This window comes from Athene noctua, chromosome 2 (genome assembly GCF_965140245.1).
Source record: "Athene noctua chromosome 2, bAthNoc1.hap1.1, whole genome shotgun sequence".
In the NCBI taxonomy this organism is placed as follows: domain Eukaryota; kingdom Metazoa; phylum Chordata; class Aves; order Strigiformes; family Strigidae; genus Athene; species Athene noctua.
The window spans coordinates 109,020,764-109,044,571 of record NC_134038.1 but is presented as its reverse complement, the minus strand read 5'-3'; the positions used below and the strand labels follow the sequence as shown (position 1 = coordinate 109,044,571).

At 35.2% G+C, this 23,808-nt stretch overlaps 1 protein-coding gene across 1 annotated transcript in view; it reads right to left on the bottom strand.

The window, feature by feature from the left end:
• Positions 1-1,510: 1,510 nt before the first annotated feature.
• LOC141957812 (sodium channel protein type 5 subunit alpha-like) overlaps positions 1,511-23,808 on the bottom strand; it is a 56,498-nt gene continuing 34,200 nt past the window's right edge. The window contains exons 15-26 of the mRNA XM_074899867.1: positions 23,149-23,502; positions 21,929-22,381; positions 17,757-17,868; positions 16,519-16,673; positions 15,029-15,236; positions 13,412-13,500; positions 10,255-10,509; positions 9,282-9,335; positions 8,191-8,332; positions 6,027-6,127; positions 4,966-5,230; positions 1,511-3,593 (exon numbers count right to left, since the gene is read on the bottom strand). Of these exons, the coding sequence (XP_074755968.1) occupies positions 2,443-3,593; positions 4,966-5,230; positions 6,027-6,127; positions 8,191-8,332; positions 9,282-9,335; positions 10,255-10,509; positions 13,412-13,500; positions 15,029-15,236; positions 16,519-16,673; positions 17,757-17,868; positions 21,929-22,381; positions 23,149-23,502 (3,339 nt within the window). The 3' untranslated portion in view covers positions 1,511-2,442. The remainder of the gene's footprint in view (positions 3,594-4,965; positions 5,231-6,026; positions 6,128-8,190; positions 8,333-9,281; positions 9,336-10,254; positions 10,510-13,411; positions 13,501-15,028; positions 15,237-16,518; positions 16,674-17,756; positions 17,869-21,928; positions 22,382-23,148; positions 23,503-23,808) is intronic.

Here is a 23,808-nt window from a genome sequence, read left to right as displayed (position 1 = left end):
AGATTTCTGAATTATCCTAGGAGGTCTGCAGACCTTCTTTTCTGAACAGAAACTGGTTCTGGAAGTAATAAAGCTAGTTCAAACCATACTATATCTGAACTCTTTAAATCTCAGCTTTCATGGACCTTTATTTGTCCTACAAATAGCTTAGATTTGACTATATCTGTCATACTTTAATAGTATTTAACAAGGGAAATGACAGTAAAAAATGAGTAATTACCTTATTGTTCTTGCTACTCTTGCCCTGAAAATGCTAAATCTTTTTTGATTGCCTATAAAAAGTAAAACATTTTCAGTTTTCTTGTGCTAATAGGTGGCTATTTTTTGAAAATTATATTAACCTGGTTCTATCCCTCTAATAACAGATGTACAGTGTTTGTGTGAGTGGCAAGGTTTTTGGTAGAGAGGGAGGGGGTTACAGTGGTGACCCCCTCTAAGAAGCTGGACCTGCTTCTTGCCGAACCCAATCCCATTAGTGATGGTGGCTGTGCCTCTGCGATAACATATTTAAGGGGAAGCTGGGAGGAGGAGGGGGAGTAGCAGTTGCAAGGAGAAGATCTGTGAGAACACCGAGGTCAGTGGAAGAAAGGAGGAGGAAGAGGGGATGGAGGCACACCAGTGCAGAGACCCCGCTGTGGCCCATGGTGAGGGGGCAGGCTGTGGCCCTGAACACATGGAGGTCCATGGTGGAGTGGATGCCCACCTGCAGCCTGTGGGGGACTCCACGCTGGAGCACGTGGCTGCCCCTGAAGAAGGCCAGCACACTGTGGGAAGACCCCACTGTTGTAGTTCATCACTGGGAGGACTGCAGCATGATGGGGGTACCCACACCAGAGCAGCTCAGGAGGCACTGTGACCTGTGCAAAGGACTTCTATCAGAGAAAGGTCGCAGAGAACTCTCCTGTGAGAGGGACCCCATGTTGGAGCAGGGAAAGAATGTGAGGAGTCTCCCTCCCTCCCTTGAGAAGGAAGAAGTGACAAGACTGACTCCAAGTCCCCCTCCATTCCCTGCCCCCTGAACTGTTGTGGGAAGAAGGCAGAGATATCAGAAGCAAATCTGAGCTCCAAAAGAAGGGAGGGGTGGGGGAAGATGTTTTTAAGATATGGTAAAGCTTCTTCTCACTGTCCCACTCTGTCCATTAAGTGTTGTTGTTTGTCTGAATTAAATTTTCTTTTTATTCCCCCTATTAGTGTCTGAATTAAATTTATGTTCTTTAAACTATGCTCTTTTTCTTCCCCCAAGAGATCTGTCTTTTGCCTGTGAACATAATGGGCGAATCATTCCTCTCTGTCCTTATCACGATTCCCAAGCCTTTTGCTTCATTATTTCCTTCCCAGTCCTGAGGCGAAAGGGGTGAGCAAGTGGCTGCATGGTGCTCAGTTGACCTCTGGGCTCAAACCACAATAGATTATGTCTTGTAATAAACAGAAACTGAATATACTTCCTACAAAACAGACAAAAATGCATTGAGCATCTGAACTCTTTATTGAATAATCTAAAATAGTCTTATTTCATTAGTAGGTCTGAGGCCACCACGGCACTTCATCTGACCAATCTAAACTGCAAAAAAATAGTAAAAGTAATATTAATACATATTGTTCATACATGGGAAATAAATATTTGCTCTAACTTTAATATTGTCTCAGAAGATATATCATGAAGTCCTTTTCAGATTACTAAGTAATACTTTCTATGACATTTGGATTAAGTATAGTGATGAAATTTTATATACAATAATTTCTTGAGATTTTTTTGGAAACAATACCTCTTGCATAATATTCTTTGATTTTGGTGACTAATATCACAATTTTCATACACTGAATGATACAAAGAAGAGATTATATATAACTTTCAAGTACAGACTCCTGAGGATGATCTGTTAAATCCATTTAGGTGCATGTGTAAAGACATCTCAAAAATTCTTAAGCATAAACAAATACATCCAAAGGCACTAGAAGGAAGAGGGTCCCAGACATCAAAGAAATTAGTGGCTGTATATACTCAACTGTCTTGAGTGAGCTTTTACAGAAAACGTAGTAATTAGAAACAATTTTTCAAACTAGGCTTTATCTCTAAAGAGATATACATTGTTCTACAGGCTTGTGTACTTATAAATCATATTAAATTTACAACTGATCCTTCACAGATTTCTTCTGTAAAACACAAGTAACACAAAAAATGACAGGTGTAAAAATTAACTCAACTACTTCAGTAGCTGAGGAAAAAAAATGCCATGGTTTGATCTTCCTCTAATAATGATGACATAGTTGTTCAAATATTAATTGTTTTAAGAAGCATTTACAAAATTGAACAATCACAATACTTAAAGGCTGCCATCATAATTCTAAATTTAAAGTATTATGCTCTGGGATGAAAATATTTTCTCCATCTGAAAATAACTGATATTGGTTTAATAAAAAATGCTGCAGCCTCAGGCAACCTTATACATTCACATTATCACTATCTGTTTCAGCAAAACCATCATAAAATAAAGGGAGAGATATGGAAGATGTAGTCCGTGATTTATCCAGCTTCCTACCATTACTTTCATTAAGCACTGATGCAATAAGACCTTCCTTCTCATGTGTTTCTTCTTCAAAGACAGCACTGTTATAGTGTTTATGACGGTAAAAGAAAGATTTCTTTTTAAAAGAACGCTGCATCAAATACTTCCTGAAGGCCCTTTGAATGATAAGAGCTGATACCTCCTCTTGTTTTCTTTTAAGAGTGGTAGTAATTGGCTTGTAAGAAACTTTAGATAGATTGGCAGCCATAAATTTTTCTTCCATGTGTAATTCAAGACCATACAAATCTCCAGATTCTCCCAAGACTCTTTTAGTGAAAGCAAGCAAGATATCCAAGCAGTGGATCTTATCTCCACTAACTATAGGAAGGTCCATGGATATGAGATGAATTTTATTAGGCTTTGGAATGCGTAAGGGTTCTGACAGAGCATCTGCAAAGTCTGAAAGAGCAGAATATTCAATAAACTGTGTTGCCTGAGGATCAAATTTTCCCCAGGTCTCATAAAACATATCAAAGTCATCCTCACAAAGAGGATCTGTGCTTTCTTCAGTGGCAACACTGAAGTTCTCTAAAATGACAGCTATGTACATATTTACAACAATAAGAAATGATATAATGACATAACTTACAAAAAATAAAATGCCAACCTCCTTACTTGTGCAATTTTTTTTCTGTTCATCTGTTAAATTTAAGTTGGGAGCACATGAATTAGATCCTTTTAACAGAGGGACCAAAAGGCCATCCCAGCCAGCTGATGTTGTAATTTGGAAGAGACAGAGAATGCTACTATCAAAGGTTTGAAAGTTGAAAAGGTTATCAACCCCACCTTCCCAGCCAAGACAGGCAAAGTTTGTCATGCCCACAATGGCATAAATGAACATAACCAGAAAAAGCAAAAGACCAATGTTGAACAGTGCAGGAAGAGACATCAGTAATGCAAAAAGAAGAGTTCGAATTCCTCTAGCTTTTCGAATTAATCTCAGGATTCGGCCAATTCGTGCCAAACGAAAAATTCTCAAAAGTGTTGGAGAGAACAAAGTTCGAAAGCCTTCAGAAAGTCCAATACCTTTGAAAAGAAAAAGAAATCAAAATGTCAAGTCCTATCAGTGAAATTCCCTATTTATGTCCATTTTGTTATTTTCTGTGCTTTAGGTATTGAAAGCAACATCGATCATATTACATCATTTTCAACAAAAACTTTATCATCAATACTGCAACTGCTTACCAAAGAGCTTAGCAAAAGAAAGACAAATTCTAATACCTTTAAATATTAAAGAAGTATCAAGATTATGTATAGTTTGGAAACTGCTTTCTCCCAGATTTCTCTAACTCAGGGGATGAAATTTCGCATAGTTCAAGTACTTGAAAAATCCTTTTAAATCCATACAGCTCCTGTGCTGACAGCTATGGGGCTTGTTTCCCAGCTGCTGTCTGATTGCTGCTTCTTCCACAGGCCTAAACCACATGCTAAATGTGAGACTGTCGTTAATGCTTGGTACTTGAATGAGGTCCCCGAAGAGCAAGAAGAAAATAAAGGGAAACTGTCTTTCAGTATTTGTCCTGCAACATACCTCATTCTATGATCCTGTTATCAGAGTAATGATACCACAGTAATGTAAATGATTACAACAGAAGACTTAAGAAGTCAGCATTTTTCTGGGTTGCATGGGATAGTAAATGGGTACTGTGCTTAGGGATGAAGCAGAGAATTCAGATCAGTTTTTCTTTCACATTTTTTATTATATGATATAACCTGAGCTTGAATAGGAAGCACGGAACAAATAAACTGTGCAAGAAACTCAAGCTACATATGACCCTTTGTAGAGGAAATGATAAGCATCTAGTCTTACTTGAAAAGCAAAACAAAACCAAGCCAGTTTTAGTAAGACTTTTCAGAGTCACAAATAGTGGCCCAAGTTTAGAATGGTACTGAGCAACTAAATTTTCCTGAGCTTTCTAAATCAGCCCTCAGGATCTGACTCCTTAAAAGAAAGCCTGGAAAATGAAAGAAACCTTTCCCATTTTTCATGCAAATGTATTTTTAACCTGAATGTACTTTCACTGTGAAAACAAGTTAACTTGATCACATATAAATCAAAAGCATAAAATCATTAAGACAACAGTTTAAGTACAACAACTTAGAAAATATGTTACTGTATTAAATTCCCATTCTGCTAAGAACTCAGTAAAGCTCAAACTTAAAAAAACCCACAAAACCAAAAAAACCAGCACAACTATCCTTTTACCTTTTAGTACTCTGCAAAAATATAAGGGAAAACAAAAATATAACCTTTTAGAAGGAATCACTTAGCATATGGTTTCAAAAAGTACAATGCATCTGGAATGTAATCAGATATATGTAAGTGGCTACTTCATACTGAAATTTGTCTTAGTATTGGTAAGACACATTAACTGATCTAATAACAATTGATACTTACTAACTAGTGAAAGGATCACAACTGCTAAATCAAATATGTTCCAGCCACTGGTGAAGAAGTAATGTCTTAAGGCTAGTATTTTTATGACACATTCCCCAGTAAATATCGCCACAAAAAAAAAGTTGATTTTATTAAGAACATCCTTGATGCTTTTCTGGTTATTTTCTGCCATCATAACGACCATATTTAGACAGATGAAAGTCACAACAGTAATGTCAAATGCTTTGTGCGATACTATATCAAACAGTAATCCTTGGAACACATTCTGTAGAGAGAACAAGAAGAACTGTTTAATGCTACTTCTATGACCCAGTCTACATTTGAATATTCATCAGTGATTTGTGCTTAGAAATAGAATTTAAGAAAATATAAAATTAACAGTAAGCTACTGGAAGCATTTTTAGGTGATTTCTTTAGACCTTCAGAGAAAACACTCAGTGTGCTAAGTATTTTCAGGTATCATGAAACCACATTTCCTTAGGAAAAAAAATATACAGCAGGAAAACATTCAGAGTATGTTGTGATTCTCTTTTAATAGAAATACTTATTGAAGCAGATATTTTAGGATAAGCAATTCTAATTAAAATAACATAAGCAAGAAAAACTCTGAATAGTTGCTGTGTGAAGCCAGGCCTGGAATTAAATTTAAGAAACTATAAGAAATAAAGCATAGGATTATTTAAAAGTAAATAACAGCCACGGGGCATGTAGTACTCACTATTCATTCTCACTTGCAATGATCCAATTTAGTTGCAGAAGCAATATCATGCATCTTAGGTAATCAAGTTCATGTTATGAATATCAAATACTTAATATGGACCTCTACAACTAGGTTGTAGATTTGATTAGGTGATAAATAGGCTGTAAATTTCCTTAATTGATACCCACAAAGAAAGACTGGATTGGATGGAAATAAGAAAAAGAGAATAAAATGTAAATACTATATTGAATGAGGAAGATGGGCTCTAATGTGAAGTTTATTTCCAGATGCCTGGCTACTGAGTTGAAATATGGTCACCATCTTTGTATCTTCTATCATATTCTACTTAAGATGGTCTCACCAATGGTCTTGGGATGGGTTTTTGAGGTTTCTTAGATCCAAGTTTTTTTAGGGCATTATAGTACTTTTTCTGTTCCTCAGTCAAAAACAGATCTTTTCCACCTAAGTAAAGGGAAAGAAAGTTGTTATTCAGATGAAGTTTAAGCAGTCAACTAAATAAACACCAGCAAGTTTATGTTAAAAAAAAAAAAAAAAAAAGTAAGTTACAGCTATTGCAAACAGGACCTAAGAGAGCACAGAGACAAAATGTGTCTTCAACACGTCTCCTTTTCCCCTTGTTCTTTGAAAAGATGTACTGCAAAAAGCTGATCAGGGTTTGATCATGAAAGTCTAGTCTAGGCAGTGTTCCTGAGTCAGTTTCCTCAACTGTGAGAGCCTCTCTGAAGCTTTACAAATCTATTTCATATTTTAAAAATTACATAAGACTCATCAACAGGTAAAGTACTTTCCATTTATATTTTTGGGAAATGTAGAAACAGAAGTATATTGCTGGGCTAGCAAGTAAAGGGAGGATTATGAATAAGCACTTTGGGACCAAATTCTACAAGCAGGGGTGCTCATAATGAGTTTCAGGTGCTCATCTTATTCCCATCTGTGCCACCTGTATTACTTAGCAATCACTTTGAACCAAGCATTCAGAAGAAACCACATATCATTAAAGCATTAAACGATTAGCATTTTGTAAAACAAACATGTAACAATGTTCAGTAGGGCAGCTGCACTTTGAATCACTGTAGAAAGACCTCTAAAAGTTAAGTTTAACTTCTCTATATGGAATCTCAGTGAAAATTCCCAAGAAGCAGCAAAGAAATAAAAAAAAAAAAAAAAAACAAAAAAAACAAAAAAAAAACAAACAAACAAAAAAAAAACCAGCCCACTTACAGCATGTACTGAGAAAAGAAAAAAGTGAAAAGTGTTAGGTCCACATCAACTTCTAGTAAGTATTCAGTCTCATAAGCTACTTACCCAGTGTTGTTTCTGTCTGTTGGGATTATAATAACTGGGATTTTGTTATAAAGGGAAATTATTATAGTGAATTTGGACTGTTGTTCCTCAATCCCCACATATAATTTCTGTGTTCAAATGGAGAGAGCAGAATTTCTTGTGGGCCTTACTGCTATCTATCTCTACCAAGGGCAGTAATTCTTTGACACTTGGTGTATAAATCAACCTGTTGAAATAATAAACAGCTCCTGCAGAGATCCTGTCTTCCAAATGTGAATCTTGAAATTGTAAACCTCCTGTTGGGGTCTGCTTTTCTGGTATTTTTTTAATGAACAAGATGCTTATTTGAGTTCCAAGTGGATTAATTGACTCAATTTCCCTTGATATTCTGGATACTTTAAGCCTCTAAATGAATCAGGGAGAGAGCTCAATTGACAAATAAGCTTGGCACAAAGAAGTTGAAGTACACCAGGGAAGGCTGATTGTTGCTTTTCTTTGCTTGTTGTATTTTTCATTCTAAGATTTTGCCTTCCATTTCTTACTGAATAAAAAGAACAAGGAATCTAACAACTATGAGGAGAAAAGTGGAAGCAGTCAGTGCTTCATAGGCTTTAAGAAGCCTTTAAATTTCTAGGCAGCCTCTTCCTTGGGGCCATGGCTTGCATCTCAATGAAGACATTTTTTAAATCCTCAGTAAATTAATCTGTAGGGTTACTTAACTGACAACAGGATTTTTAAAAAATGTAGCTAGTTTTAGAAGAAATTCTGTTTAACAAGATCTTTTCAAGTTTCTGTACCAGTAAAGCAGTGGTTACTTCTTTCATGAGCAGCAGTGTTTCTTGATTATCCTTAACACATTTGTTAGGTGTTTACTCTCAGCAAAAAGGGATATTCTATTCTCCGAAGGAAATCTTCAAAGCAGAAGAATTCCACTCTCCTGCAACAAAATCTATACACCTTTTTTTGGCTTCTCTTTTCTAACACTACCCACACTTTCATCCTCATCCTCCTACTTAGAACAAATTAAGGACTTGGCATGAAAATGGAATTTACAGGTAAATTACTAAAAGCTTTGAGGAAAAGGTGACTCCTATTTTCAAAACTCGGTATCTAAATATTGTTTTAAATTTCTCCAAACAGCATTCACTTAATCAGATTTGGATTACGAGAGACCCTAGACCAGAAGAACTAGACTAGAATACAATTAGCTCATGTAGTACTTATCTTTTTCCTTTGTTGGTTAAAATTGCTGATAACAACTCCAATGAAAAGGTTCAGCATGAAGAAAGATCCAAAAATAATGAAAATCACAAAATACATATACATGGCTAAGAATGCTTCAAACTTTGGCTGTTCATCAATCTGTTAAAAAAATCAAACCAGAAAAATAATATTTGTAAAAATCAGATAACCACAGTTTTATCATTTCCAATTTATAAGAACAATTTTTTTGTTGTCAGGAGGGATAAATTAATTCTATACGTTTAAACCTTTATTCGGATTTACATGTAGAACAACTGTCTTGTTCTGTCTTGTTACTGTTTGTAAAGATAATTACAAAGATATATATCCAAATCCAGCTCTAACAAATTCTCAAGTAACAGATAAACAGTTCCAATGAGACATGACACACTGTGAATTCCTGGATTAGAAAAACAGCTCAGAATAAACATAATTGTGAACTGCCATCCCCTTGAATGCTATCCCAGACAAGATGCAGTTTTAAAAAGCTAGCTCACTATGATCAGCCCTCCAAGAAAACATCTTTTAAAATAGCTATTATTTCACTACATTCAAGAGTACAGCAGCTGAATAAATAAGGAAAATGTAAAATAAATTAAACATAGAAAAGTTAAAACACACTGTACTAGTGAGAAAGTGAGAAACAGCACATGGAAATAGGTAAGAAATAGTAAGGATGTCAAATATAGGGAAGAAACCCTCCAGAAATAACTGCTAAAGATGCATGCCATTATAAAGCTACTGTACACACTTTAAAAAGCAGGAAATTTGCTTCAGAGGCACAGTCCCTCCAAGACCTTCTGAACTCTGTTCCCAGAATAAACTTGTAACATCTTGCCCTTGATGTAGTATGTTTTTGTGTGGTGTCACTCTATTCTGGCTAGTTTTCTCTTGTCTAGGTTCCAGATATTTGGTACTCCAAGGATTATTGTTTCACTGTGTAGTTTGATGCACTCATCTGCTTGTATTTCTGACTTGATATTGCAAACAAAGCTGAAAAATCAATTGTATGGATAGAAAAGAAAAGAAGGAAAGGGAAAAGAGCTAAACTTTCATTTTAGTGACATACATTACGTGAATCCACTGCTGCATACATAATATCCATCCAACCTTTAAAAGTTGCCTGAAAAAAAATGCATTAATAAGGTTATTATCACTTTAATTAAAAAAAAAAATAGATAGAGCTAATATAAATGTATTTGGAGTTGTGCGAAAGTGAACAGTGTGCTATGAAAAATGTGCATCACCTCTAAAGATCTGCTTGAAAGTATGATTCACTGAAATTTAGTAAAGACAAAACAAAATTTCCGGGAAAAAAAAAAAATGGCCATGAATCTTGTGAAATGTCTTTTAATGTTAACTCTTGTTAAATTCATATTTTTATAAATTCTCTGCTTTTTGAAAAAGAAGTAAAAGTCTCAACTTAACTAGCAAATATATCCTGAAAGGATAAAAACAATTTCTAAGAAAATAACATACTATTCGTCCCTGCAATTTTTAGCAACTCTGCAGAATCACTGAACACTGAAGGATACAGGGCAAAGAATTTCATTGAGAAAAGATACAGGCATAACAGCCACTTTTAAAAATTACTTCTTTCCTTTGTTGTGGTGTTAGGGAGATCAATAAATTACCATTCCAAAATTTCATGACTTATAAAATAAAAGAAAAAATAGAAATATAAATAAACTGCATTATGCATTTTCTTTCTCATCCACTCTAAACCAACTTTTACTAAAGAAAATGAGAATAACTTTAGATCCAGTAACATGCAGACTATTACAGGTTTAATATGTTAATCAAAGTTATAACAAAACTGAAAAGCCACAAAGCACAGTGCTTGATTTTAACTCAAGGCTGCATATGCTAAAGTGTTCTTTAGGAGGAACTGAGTAGTTTACAGATAAGAAAAATGTTTATGGAAGCTAAAAAAATCCCCAATTTCAGTGAGATGAACAGAAACATAGTGGTGTCCCGTCCTTGAGCTGCTCAACACATTTCCTTAAAGAAAACAAAACTGAGTACGTTTTTATAGAACTTACCACTTGGAGAAGAGCCAAGTATCCCATCCCAACATTATCAAAGTTTACATCATTATTTGTCCATGTTCCATTATAGAAAATACAATTATCTTTGTTATCAATTAGACTGATATTTCCTTTTCTGAGTGTGCATTTCGAAAATTTTTTTCCAAGTAATTTTACTCCTGCAATGTTAAACAGGAGCCAGAAGACAATACAGACGAGCAAAACGTTCAAAATTGAGGGGATAGCTCCCAAGAGTGCATTCACAACAACCTTAAATAAATAAAACGAATGAAAAGAATTAATTATTCACATTCAATAGAATACCTTCCCAGAAACCCACTCATTTTTTCTTCTTCTGTACCTATTGCAGATTATCATCCATATAAAAACTGATAGATGACAAATGTAAAGCCAGCCTTTAGCCCAACTTCAAGCTTGTCTTAACATGTAATTCCATGGTATCTATCTTGCCTTTTTGAGGAAGCAAGTAAACCAGATGGCAATCAAAATTATCCTTGGGTAACAGAAATACATAAAATAAGATTATGGGTCTATAGTAGCTATGGGATCTAAAATTCAGGTATAGGGGAATGGGTTGTATGATCCGCATTTACTACAGTACCATAAATAACTCCTTATCTCGGAGGGGCTTTATATGAGAACAACAGACTGCTCTCCATAACAAAATGAACCTCATCTAACAACCACTGTCAACTGAATGCAGATAGCACATAAAGTAGAGAAGTCTAGCTTCCAGAAGACTGAATTGTTCTGGGACCTGACACAAGCAGTGATTATTATGAACTTGTATTCACAAATCCAACACATTGATGCTAGCAGACAGGCCCATGCCTGTTGCCAGTGGGAATTTGAGGACCATTGTCTAATTCCTTTCACCATTTTTCACCACTCCGTAGTGGGGCATAGTAAAAATCTCTCTGGAAATTATTCATTGCTATCATTATGAGAAAATACTGAGCTTTTTATCCTGGCCTTGGATAATATCCATATACTATAAACATAGAATGAAGCACATTGGAAGGGACCTCTGAAGATCAGCAATTCCAACACAGACCAAGTTGCTCAGCACCTTATCCAGTCAAATTGTGAATTTTGCCAAGGCTGGAGATGCAACAACCTCTCTGGAAAATCTATTGTAATGCTATACATGCACACTGTCACCTTTTTTCCCAGATAGCTAATTGGAAAATCCCTCACAGCCAAATCATTCTCTCATTTTCTCACCACGGGCCTACCAGAAAACACTAGTTCTGTTTCTTGCATAATCTCCTGTAAAGTAGTTAAAGACAACAATTAGATCCCTTACCTAATTAGATCCCAATCAGATCCTCCCTTTAACCTTCTCTTCTCCAGACAGAACAAACTCCATTCTCTTAGCCTGTCCTCTACAGGCCCCTGACCATCTTGGTGGCACTTTGCTGGACACTCTCCAGTATGTTAATATCTGTCTTGCACTGGAGAGCCCTAAGCTAGACAAAATACTCCAGATTCAGCCTCACAGGTGCCAAAACCAGAAGACTGAATTGCCTCAATGTGCTGGCCAGATTCATGCTAATACAGCCTGATATGTGGTAGATCTTTGTTGCTCACTGACTAATGCTTAACATGCGGTCCACCCCAGATCCTTTTCTGCAAAGCTGCTCATTTCTCAGTGTGCCATAGTAACGTCTGGTTTTTCTGGCTTAGGTGCAAGACTTTGCATATGCTTTTGCTGAACTTTCTGAGGTTTCTGCAGCCCCTATCTCCACTTGGTCAAGCTCTCATTGCAGAGCAGCCTTGCCCCCAGTGTATTAACTGCTCACCCCGCATTTTGTATCATCTGTGAACTTGCTGAGGACAATTTCTACCACATTCTTCTGGTTGTTAAGCCATTAAGCAGTATTGTTGCCAGGACTGACCTCCGAGCCACTAGTAACCAGCTGCCAGTTGAACCTCATCCCAATGATCTCTGCATATTGAACCCAGCAGTTCAGCCAATTTTCTACCTAGCTTATAGCTCACCTATCCAAACCTGATATAACCAATATCAGCAACCATAGATGGCTCCTCCCACTTCAACCATTTCATCATAGGAGACAATCAGGTTTGAGGGGCAGAAATTGCCCTTCCTAAATTCATGCTGGCTGTTTCTAACTGATTCCTTCTTGTCCTTCATGGCTTCCAGAAGGATTTGTTCCATATCCATACTGGGGCCTTAAGTTAGTGTCTCATCACATTCTGTGATCTAACACCGGTCAGATGATTTGCATTATACAATATTTTACTTCCCCTCAATGACTTTAACGATTCTAGATATTTTGCTCAGAGCTTTTAAAATTGAGTTAGAAGAATCCCCTCTCCTATTACAAGAATTCCACCCTATTTAAGTTTGAAATAATTGTTATCTTTCAGATCTACCCTGGAGAATCCAAAATGTGACATGCAAGCCTGTCTAGGTAACTGTCAAGATGAGCTGACATAAGCACAGCAGTCTAAAGAAGGGGAATTATGAATAGTATCCACTAAAGCAATGAATTAATGAATCCATTTTTTCAAGTCCCAATTTCTTGACTCATGCAATGATAAAAAAGACTGAATATGGTCACTACATTTCTTTTGCCATGAAGATGGATAAACTTTCACAGTAAAGGTAAACTTTCACAGTACAGGTTTCTTTCTCACATTTCAGTTTGTTTTCTGTAATAAATATATAGAGAGATTCTTTTTTGTTGGCAAGAAATGAAAAATTGTTCCTATTTTTTCAACCATGTTAATTTTTTCAGAAGAATTTGCCAAATACACTGGATGAAATTTTTCCATGTCTAAGAAAAATCAAAGAATGGGTTTCAGAAAAGTGGAAGTGTAAAAAAATTCTTGTTTGTTCTGAAAATTGCACTGAAAATGGAAAAATGAAAAAATGTTCCAGTGTTCACATTACTATATGTAATAATTCCTTGTGGTAACACATTATAATTCAATTTCTTTATATCATCTGTATTTATAAATTTCTGTGAAAGTGTTAGGTAATATTTCAAAATAACAACCATAAGATGTAAGTAGGCAATCTGAACCATGCCATTAAGTTCCAAACTAGAGATTCCAGTTGTAATTTTCACAAAAACTTCAAATGCAGCTATTACAAAATAGGGACACACACCCCCAGTAGCCTTACCTTTATCCCTTCAAATCTTGACAAAGCTCGTAGAGGTCTCAATGCTCTAAGAGTCCTGAGAGATTTCAGGGCACTCCCAGATGAACAAGGTGATGTGTCTTTTGAAACAGTATTTAGTCCCCAGGAAACAAATGACAGCTGTGTTCATTGAATTGAAACTGAGATTATTAAATGGTATGCAAAAAAAATATTTTTTGTGTCAGTAGACAATCTTGGGCTGATTGTTTGATCTTTGACCAGTAAGTCAAGTGAAGAAGATATCCATTCAAAGTTATTGTAATATAATATTACTTTATTTTTTTCCTAATGTTTTAAAAATAATGGAGTTCTCTTGTTCTAATTTGAAACACTATTTTTTTTCCTTTTTTTTCTTTTTTTTTCCTTTTCAAAAACAGTTCATATTATTTCCTAGAATGCTATTATAACAACCAAATTGGTAACTATTGTAATTTCATACACTACAAGACCGGAAAGGATTATTTAAATAAAATATTCCCAATTTCTACATAGTTATTCTCAGCAGTGTATACAGTAATTTCTTACCATAACTTCAGATGGTGATGTAAAAACAAAAATTGTTTTTAAAAATATATGCAGCCTTTGTTTTAAATTTTCTTAAGAGAGAAAATTAACTGAAAACATTAGGAAATTGTCTCAATAATTAGTGTCTTTTTTAAGTTCATGATTTGCCTCTTCCTGTTTGAATTTGTTATCTCATTGTCTAGCCATTGGATATTTTCATACTTTTCCTGTTTTGGACAGCACTGCTACTAATATTACAGAACTGTAATTGCAAAAGTCATGCTATATATTCTTTGTAAATAGCCATAATATCAGATTTTTCTGATTTGTTGGAATTTCCTAGCACTTCTCAACTTTCAATACTAACTATTCAGAGGCTATCAAACAGCTACTTTGACGTTACTGGAAGTCAGCTTTTTAGTTGTCCTTATTTTAAAATATTTAACTTCAGTATCTTCCCACTGTATTGCTGACAAGAAAAAATATTTCATTTGTATATGACAAGATTATATTATTTAAATTTGTCTGAATTCAGAATAAATACATACATATTGAACACTGAGCTTCCTCCATCGCACTATTGATGATTTCAGCATTTCTCTTTATAGCTGTATAAAGAATTGCTAGGATTTCTTTGGTTGCAAAGCAAAACATACTTTCCTACATGTTTAACTCTCTGGTAAATGATTTTTTTAACAATAATTTTCAATTCCCTTTACCATCTGAATTTCTTCTCCTTTAAGGAAGCATTTTTTTCTGTTTCTAAATGCCAGAGCTACCAGCAGCTTCACATTTTTCTTTTGTCTTAATTAATTTAATTTTATTTCTGATTGTTAATTGTTAATTAACAATTGAGATTGTTAATCTCTCTACACTCAGAAACGTTTTTATAACCAACATAGTCCTCAATGACAGTGATAGCTAATAAAATTTTCTTAAGCAACTTCTGATTATTACTTACAATTTCCATTTAAATTTGTCCTAAAGACTCTTTTGTATGCATTTTATTTTCATCTTTTGGAAACTTTCTTTTACACTTGTGTTTATTCATAATGAGAGTTTACATGTAGTTCTCTATATAGAAAATATCAAAATGCAAAATGTAAGACAAGCTGAATATAATACTTACACATACAATGATGAAGTCAAGCCAGCACCAGGCATTTGTGAAATAACTGTGCAAACCATAAGCTACCCATTTCAGAAGCATCTCCATTAAAAATATGTAGGTAAATATTTTATCAGCATACTCTAGAAGCATTTTTACTTTTTTCCTCTCCTGCAGGTGAATGTCTTCAAATGCCTGGAATTTCAGAATTCAGTTTTAAAACAGTTTGGTAGTTTTATGGAAAAATATTTTTAAATTGCACAAGAATATAGAGTTTGGCTTATTATAGTCACTTCACAGTTTAACCTTGGCTACCTTGATTTTCATCCGCTAGTCAAAATACTCATTCATTAGCAGTCATGCTCTTTCAAACTTCTAACTCTTGCTTTGCTCTGAGCGCTGAGCACTCACCACATAGTTTTCTATGCATTCCTTCTATTATCATTACCTCATTCAATTTAGTTTGAAGCCATGGACATGCCTGATGGTATGGTATCCTTTCATTCTAGCTTGTTTAGGAAATTCCATAACAAACAACTTTATAAACAAATGGAAGAAGGACAAGTCCCTTTTTGCAAGAGGACAACAGTATCTTAGAAATGTGGAAGTTATCAACACCACAATACATCTTTGATGAAAACACATTGTTATTGTTATTTTGCATCTGGATACCAGCTAGTTCTGTGTTCAACTCAGCCAGATCCTACTGTACATTAAATAGTAACTCAGTTTCCTTTCTTATGTCATTTTAGTTCCAGAAAGAGTACAGAGGAGCCCTCATGGGAATCACAGGGAGTTCCCTTAGAGATGCTATGGAAATTTTAAAGAAGATGGTTCAGATCTATAGTTCAGTGGACAACCTAAACTTAATGCACACAGAACAGATTTTATTTGGAAAATTCTGACATCTACCATATAGATCACTTTCACACTATTTGTTTATTTCCCTTCTGCACTATATAGTGTTCTATTTAACAAATTACTTTCAGTAGACTTAGTGAATATGTTTTCAAATCAGATAAGATTTCCCTTATTCTTCAGTAGAAATGGATATAATCAGACCAGCAATGCAACATTGTCACCTACGAGTTTACAGCCATCATCACTTTTAGATTCTGATTATTTTAATATTTAGATGATTTTAAATCTACATTTTTACTGAGCAGTTAGTCTGCTGTACCAATTTAGAAGTATTTTTATTTTTTAAGCTTTCCTAAGTAATTTCAGACCACGGTTTAGCCTCCTAATTAAGCACACAAGAGCATAAACTATGTTCCATGAAAAAAATACGAAGCAGACTATGATTCCATATATTTAAATATCTTATCCAAGTCAGAGAGAGCCCTATACTCTTGTCTCTCCCTGGGGAGAGTAGAAGAATGTGAGAGTAGAAGAAATAAATTAAATATAATAATATGATTATTTTCTTTTACTGACAACCATCAACTCAAAATTTGAGGAATTAAATTAAATTTACCAGTGCTGTGCTGCTCAATATTATCATAAAAATTATAAAATTTTCAAACCAGTTATGTTTAACAATTCTGTAGCAGGTTTTTCTAAATTTCCACCAAGTTCTGCCTGGAAACTTAGTGATATCCACTACACAACATGGACAACATTCAACACAACCTGAAAAGAGAAAGAACAGCATGTTGGTTCCATGGAAAATGTGGAGACATGGAATCTAAAAAGTCTAAAACATCTTAAAATGAGCTTCTACAGGCTATGTGCTCTACAAAGAATGTGCTGTTTTACCTATGGGGTGATGCTGTGGCTGAAACTATCTAAAACTAAAGAAATGACAAAATTTGTAGACCAAAATAATCTCTTTTAATAGAGCAACACATATATAGAAAAAGCAGAGATTCTTTTGTGCCCACAAGCCCTTCTGCACAAAAAAATCCATTACTTCTATCTAAAAACCTTGCTTATTTTATTTTCTGCATTTATTCTTTCTGTTTTGAAAAGAGATATTAACTTATTAGTGGTTTAGTAAATTATTCTTTTTACTGATTTTTTCACTTGATCGCACTGCAGAAACATTACAACTAGATTCTCTGTTCACTGTTTTGCACCAGAAATTCACTTCTTCATTAATATGTAAAGGCAGTAGGATCAAACTATGACAGTCAATAGTCTAAGGAGCAGTTCAGGCAATCAAAGGTAGATGTCCACATTGGGATGAGCTGTACAGTCCTCTGAATTCCGTTAGCTGTATTGACTGGATATTCACCCACTGTACTGGGAGCTCAAACAAACTCAGCTAAGTGCCATTTAAGAAATCAGGTACTGACATAAATATCCTAACTGACTTCCCGCTGCCCCTTCAAAAGTACTTGGAGTGCCTTTGTTCATATACAAATACCTACAGGCTGATGCCTCAATATAAGACAGAATCACACTCCAAAGATGACATTTTGCACAGGTGTTTGGAACCATTTTAGGCCTCTTCGGATATTCTACAGCTTCTGTGACAGTTCTGCCAACTTCGTGCAGTTGTCTTGCATACACTCAGGCATATCAAATGCTCCTAAATGCCTGTGTTCAACTCTGCCCCAGTTCTCTGCTGGCTTCAGGCATATTTATTTGAGTTTTTATGTTTGTAAATAAGTATCTCAGGCAAACAGTTTCTGCCAATTTGGAAATGTTCCAAACACATATCTTTGAATACTGGTTCATTTGGTGTCACCGCAATACACAAAAGATTCTTACTTTCTGCAAAACAGTCCTTAGGTAGGTGTGACTTTTTAGGCTGGGAAAACGTTTCCAGAAGAATAACTGGATCCACAGTGCTGGCTTCAGAATAGCTACCAGCATCACATTTCTGAACAGGAGAAGGGCAAAGAAGAGAATTTATTTGAGTTTCATTAATAAGGTTGCCAGATTTAAAATAAATGAAATTTATCACTTCCACTCCCCCTAAAAAAAATTCTGCAGCGTATAAATTAATTTTAATGCTGCTGAACCAAAATAAAACTACAAATAACAGGACAGAAAAGGAAAATCCCTACTCATTTCTGAAAATGAAGAGAGAATTAGATTTTCATGAAGAAATCAAGAGTTTTGTCTAAAGTAAAGTTATAGCATAATACAATCTCTTTTAAACATTTTTCTTCCTGCAAGACCAATGTAGACCACTAGAAGAAATCAAGAAACTTATTAAACCCATGGAAATAAAGAGTAGTTTTATAGGTGTGTGGGTTACCCTAAAGAAAATAAGGAAAACAAGTATAAAGATAAAGGAATAAATCAACCTACCAGCCATAAAGTGTAAGTGCCCTGTATGACATGGAAAGGGAAGTCATGAGGATAGGGATAAGAAAGAGAAGCCAGGAGAAGGGAGAACTGCCTTTGTTGACAGCCATGCTGTTCTACACTAACTTAAGGTCCTGGGGAACCTTCAACATAGACAAAAATTCAATTATTTAAATTCATGGGCTTTTAAATATTATTTTTTAAATATAAACATAATTAAATACTGTATAACAAACAAAAGTTCTGGCAATTTATCTAAAACCAGAAAATGCTAAAGTGGTTTGATTTTTGGAGGTAGTAATCCAGAGCGTTGCTGAACTTCCATTCAATTTTGTAGATCACTGGAGTCAAGCCATGATTCTTCACCTTTTTTGATGTGGAAGGATACTGTATGAGAATATGCTAAGTTTCTAGACCAGAAAAAGTATGGTTGTTTGGGGATCCATTTCTAGAGAACAAATTTTTGCATCCAAGAATAACAGCAAACATAATTATCTATAAAAATTAATAGTATGTATCAGGTATATTTAAAGAAAATGTGTTTCTTGATTAATTTGTTTAATTATTTTGTACAAAATAATATATTCAGTTCCACTGTTAGCCACGGTTGTTTATGAGATACAAATATCCATGCTTTAAACTATTATTACCTCTAAAGAGATACAGCATCTTCACTGGGATTATACCTACTACTCTTCAAAAACCCCAGTTTGTCCTGTCATTGCTGAATGAGGGAACTGCTGTGACTATTTTTATGTCTAGCATATTCCACAAGATGAAAAAAGTTATAATTACCTCTTTTTGCTCTTTCTTTTGGTATGTTTCTGAAAAAACATTTATAATTTCAGAAGCCCCAGAAATCTGACTGAAGCCGCTTGAACGTCGACACTGCTCTCTATGTCTTAAACTGTCTCCCTGAATGAAATAATACAAACCAGTTGATTTTACACATTTTTCTTCCTGACAGCCATTCTTAAAAGTCAAAATTCTTTAACAGAATCTAAAGCATCCACAAAATTTAGCATGTTTGTCTTTTTACAGATAACTAAATGATATCCTTAAAAGGCATGTAAAAGCATGGTTTCTTCCTCAAATACTGTGGTCCTGTGGTTATACTGTGGAAACGTATCATTCCTCAAGATCTACATTTAGCACACAGATGGATTCCTGCATCCAATACACTAAGTTCCGACAAACTGTCTCAGTAGCAACCTTTACAGCTAGACCCCAACAGTCTCATCTTTCTAGTTACAGGCAGAACTGCTAAGTGATCCCAATCCGCTCTTGGTCCTTTCACCACTACAAATTCCAAGCAATACCAGATTCCACTGCAGCAGGGAAAGAATTTCTGTGACCAAATGCTCATGGACAACATATATCAAATAGCCACAGATGATTCTAAGGTGACCGGCAATTTCTGCTTCTTTGAGAACCTGTCCAAAGACAGTCCACTGATAATGTCCCCTCTTATGACCAAAACCACAGAAAATGGATCCTACCAGTTCACCTGGACATGACCATATGATAATCAATCCAAAAGTAGCACCTGCTTTTGAGATTTCTGTCATGGCATAATACTACTTGTTCTGATAGATTTAAAATATGGTGATATCACAATCAAAACACAACTAACACTCGCAAAATAAAATCTTTATCAAGATGATCTAGGTACAGTATAGTCGTGAAAGCCTGGTGTTCCACCTGAGCTTGCTGCTCACACATTTAGATGCATTTCTCAAATGAACCAAACCCCATATTGCCACATTCTTACACCATCACTTTTACCAATGAAGAAAAAAAAGCACATCTTAGAAAAACTCATTGCTACTTCAATGTGGTAGCTGGAGAAATAAGCAGAAATGAATAAAGACTTAAACTAAAATCATAAGCTACTTTCTGTAAGAGGCTTTCTATCTTGCTTTATGTGAAGAACCTGCAAACCAGCTCATTCTTCTGTTGTATAAGCCAGCTTCTATTGGTACTTCTTTTAGTACAGGTCTGAGAGGTTGGTTTTTTTTTTTCACCTTCTGACAAAAGATTGCAGGGATGGTATATTGAAGTCTGCTGCTTTTTATTACCACTGCCTGTGAGTAAGGCAGGCTTCTAAAAGAAATTAGTTTGAGGTCCTTGTGTGCTAAGCTGAGCTGAAACTACTACTGGATGTTTCAGACACAGCTGCAGTGCTGTCAATGGGCTAAAAGGTATTACCCTTACCTTCTGTAGGTAAAAATATTTCTACAGGAAGAATCTCAGAGGATGACCCAGTGATTCTGAACTAAAATTAATTCATGCAGACAGATCATCATACTCAAACTAGCATTCATATCCTTTATAAGCAATCACACCACATATAATAAAAGTAATGATGCTGTCACAAGCAGAATTTTGTTAAGACACAGCACCCTCCTCAAAGGAAAATAACTAGGTAATATTCTGTCTTATTAAAAGTATAATACATCATTGGAGAGAAGAAAAGAAAGCAAAAATAAGAAAAAAATAACAGGAAAGCAAAATGGGAGAAAATATGAAGTGCAAAAGGGGGCAACACACAAGTAATATGGACATGCAGCAAAGGACACTATTGAATTTAGTGAGGACACAAAGGGTATAATTCAGATCCTGCCCTAAAATGCTTAATTTTTTTAAAGATACCTAGGGGTACCTAAGACATACATATGCATAGTTAAATACAGCACAGGATCTTCAGGAACTGACAGACATTGTTTTGAAGGTGCATTTAAAAGCTGTATGAGATAAATAATCCAGCCTCAAATGGCACTTGATATCTATGAGGTGAATAGTATGTGGAATCCTGAGATTCAGGTATCTAAACGGAATAATCTAATTGTGGCTGATACCTAGTGTCATCTGAGGTGTTTCTATATATCCCTGGCCTCCAGATGTTTAAAGACCTCCTTTAGTTCTGTGTCTTATCTGTCAGTTCCATGTGGATGCAACAGACACCGAAATATCTCAAATACCCCTAAATGCCTCTGTACAGGCAAATTACTCACACCATTACTGACTATCATGGCAGTATAAATGCCTCACTCACATGACAAAATCAGTATTTAGGTATCTGTATTTAAATGCCTAAGACTTGACCTTAATCCTGCCCAACAAAACAAAATCAAGAAATATAAAGAGGAGTCCAAAGTATCATAGAGGTGAATAGGGGACTAAAAAAACATTAAAAAGTATTTTTTTTAAGGTGAAGCTTTTATTTGCATTCCCTTTGGATTCCATGCAACTGAGAAGCAACATATATGCAACACAAGAGGCCTGCCTTCCAAAACTTCCAGGTGCCATCTGTAAGGCAAAGGAGACAAAAAGAAAGAATGCCTGTCTTGATCAAATTTCATTTAGCCCTTGACAGCAATAAATGGAAACAAAATAGACAAAAGCAGAATTATGATTATCAATGAGGAGAATGATGAAAAAGTGGATATTCAATGTCTCTTATTGAATAACTAAGACTATTTGGTAGCTCTTGCATTTTGAAGATACTAGAAGAACAAAGAAAGTAAAATGGCAGAAACAACAGAAGGGATAAAACTTACTGTTGAGTCGTCAAGACTATATTTACAGACGGAAGTTACAATAATATTTTAAATATTAATATTACTTACCTGTTTTCTATATACTTTTTCCGTGCATACATTGTGCTCATCATCACCTTCATCAGTGTAAGTCTCTGCTACTGCAATGGGAACACAGGTACTATGACTGGCTAAAAATTCTTCATATTTCCTTGTTATTGAGGATCTGTCTTCAGTATTGTAATACTCAATGTCAAAGCAATTTTTGTCTATATCCTTTCTGACATCTGTCATGGCATAGGTATTTTCCTCTATGTCTTTGGCAGAAATTTTCACCAAAGTCTTCTTTTTGGCTGTTGTTTTGAGGTTTCGTTTCATTATTTTGCCACAATGATCCAAAATTCTGTCTTTCACAGACTTCAGGCCCTCATGAATCTGTGCAATGGCAATCTGACATTTAGTCATTTGTTCAGGTTCCTCTTGTCCCATTGAGCAGTCAGTACTGAATGAGCTCAGCAGCAAGGCAATGAATAGGTTGAGGACCTTAAAATAGTTAAAGTAAGTTGGAGACACTACTGCTAACAGAAAAAACATTTCAGAAAACCTGCCTTAGATAAAAAAGTATCAATCTTGCTTTCGTCAACTACTGCAATGAAATTAGTTACTATTACACTGCAATATTAACATAGTATGATATGACTGCTTCTGGAAGGAATGGCAGGAGAAAAAAGAAGTGAGGGTTTGGGTATATCAAATATATTTTCACATGCTCTGATGTCCATAATGTATGAGGAGCTAGATATGTTGAAAAACAGCAGGCAAAGATAAATTTTAATAACACCACTATCAAAAAGGATCTGGTATAGAACAACAAACCAAGCAGATGAAAAAGGTTTAATCTTCCAACATATACACACTATATATAGTATATGTCACACAAACTAGAAAATCTGGGTGCTGTAAACTTTTGATAATATAAGTTGGTAAGCATTAAAAGCACTCAACAGTTTGGTTATTAGATCCTAGCAACAAAAAAGATTAAGAAATCAGATACCAAATTATCAAAAGCACTGCACTTCTATAATCTAGGTAAAAGGAATAATTTTATTTTGCTTAGCAGCTACCTCTTATGTGAGAAAGAGAAATACAGGGGAAAAGGAAAAGAAGACAGCAGAAAAACATATATTAAGTAGCATGTAGAAAAGAGAATAGTGTGAATACCCTTCGAATGATAAAGTTTGCCTTGGAAAAAAAGAAGCCAGTGTAATTGGATGCATTCAGTAGGGACTGAAAAATAATTTGAAACTCACCACCAGGTTTCCTATCACCAAGACTAGCAAGAAAATGGGAAGACATAGCTCTTTTCCAGCCACTTCCATACATTCCCACATGGTTTCAATCCATTCTCCACACAATATTCGGAATATAATCAGGAATGAATGACAAAAATCCTTCATATGCCAGCGTAAATTCTCATCAGTGCTTATTTTATAATAATTTCTCTTGTAATGCTTGCCCAAAACCTGCTTTCCTACTACAGCAAAAATAAATACAGTGATAATCAAAACCAAAGTGAGGTTACCCAGAGCACCAACTGAGTTTAGAATTATTTTCATAAGAGTATTTAAGGCTGGCCAGGACTTTGCCAATTTGAAGATCCTGAGCTGTAAGTAAAACACAAGAGAACAATGTGAGTGGCAAACACGGCATAGATAGCACAGCACACATAAAACCAGACCCTGCATTTATCATGCTGTCTTCAGTAACACCATCATATTTTTTCCCCAGATAAAGGTTTTTAATCGTTCTGATCCAAAAGCACTGTGCTTAAGCTCAGATGGTTAATGTTACTAAGAACAGAGAACTGCCAAAGGATGCTTTCAAATTGTTTGTGCTGTTAGATACGAGCATGTGTAAGGCTATTAGTATTAACAGGAATAACAATAAAAGCAATAATAATCAAGTGGCTT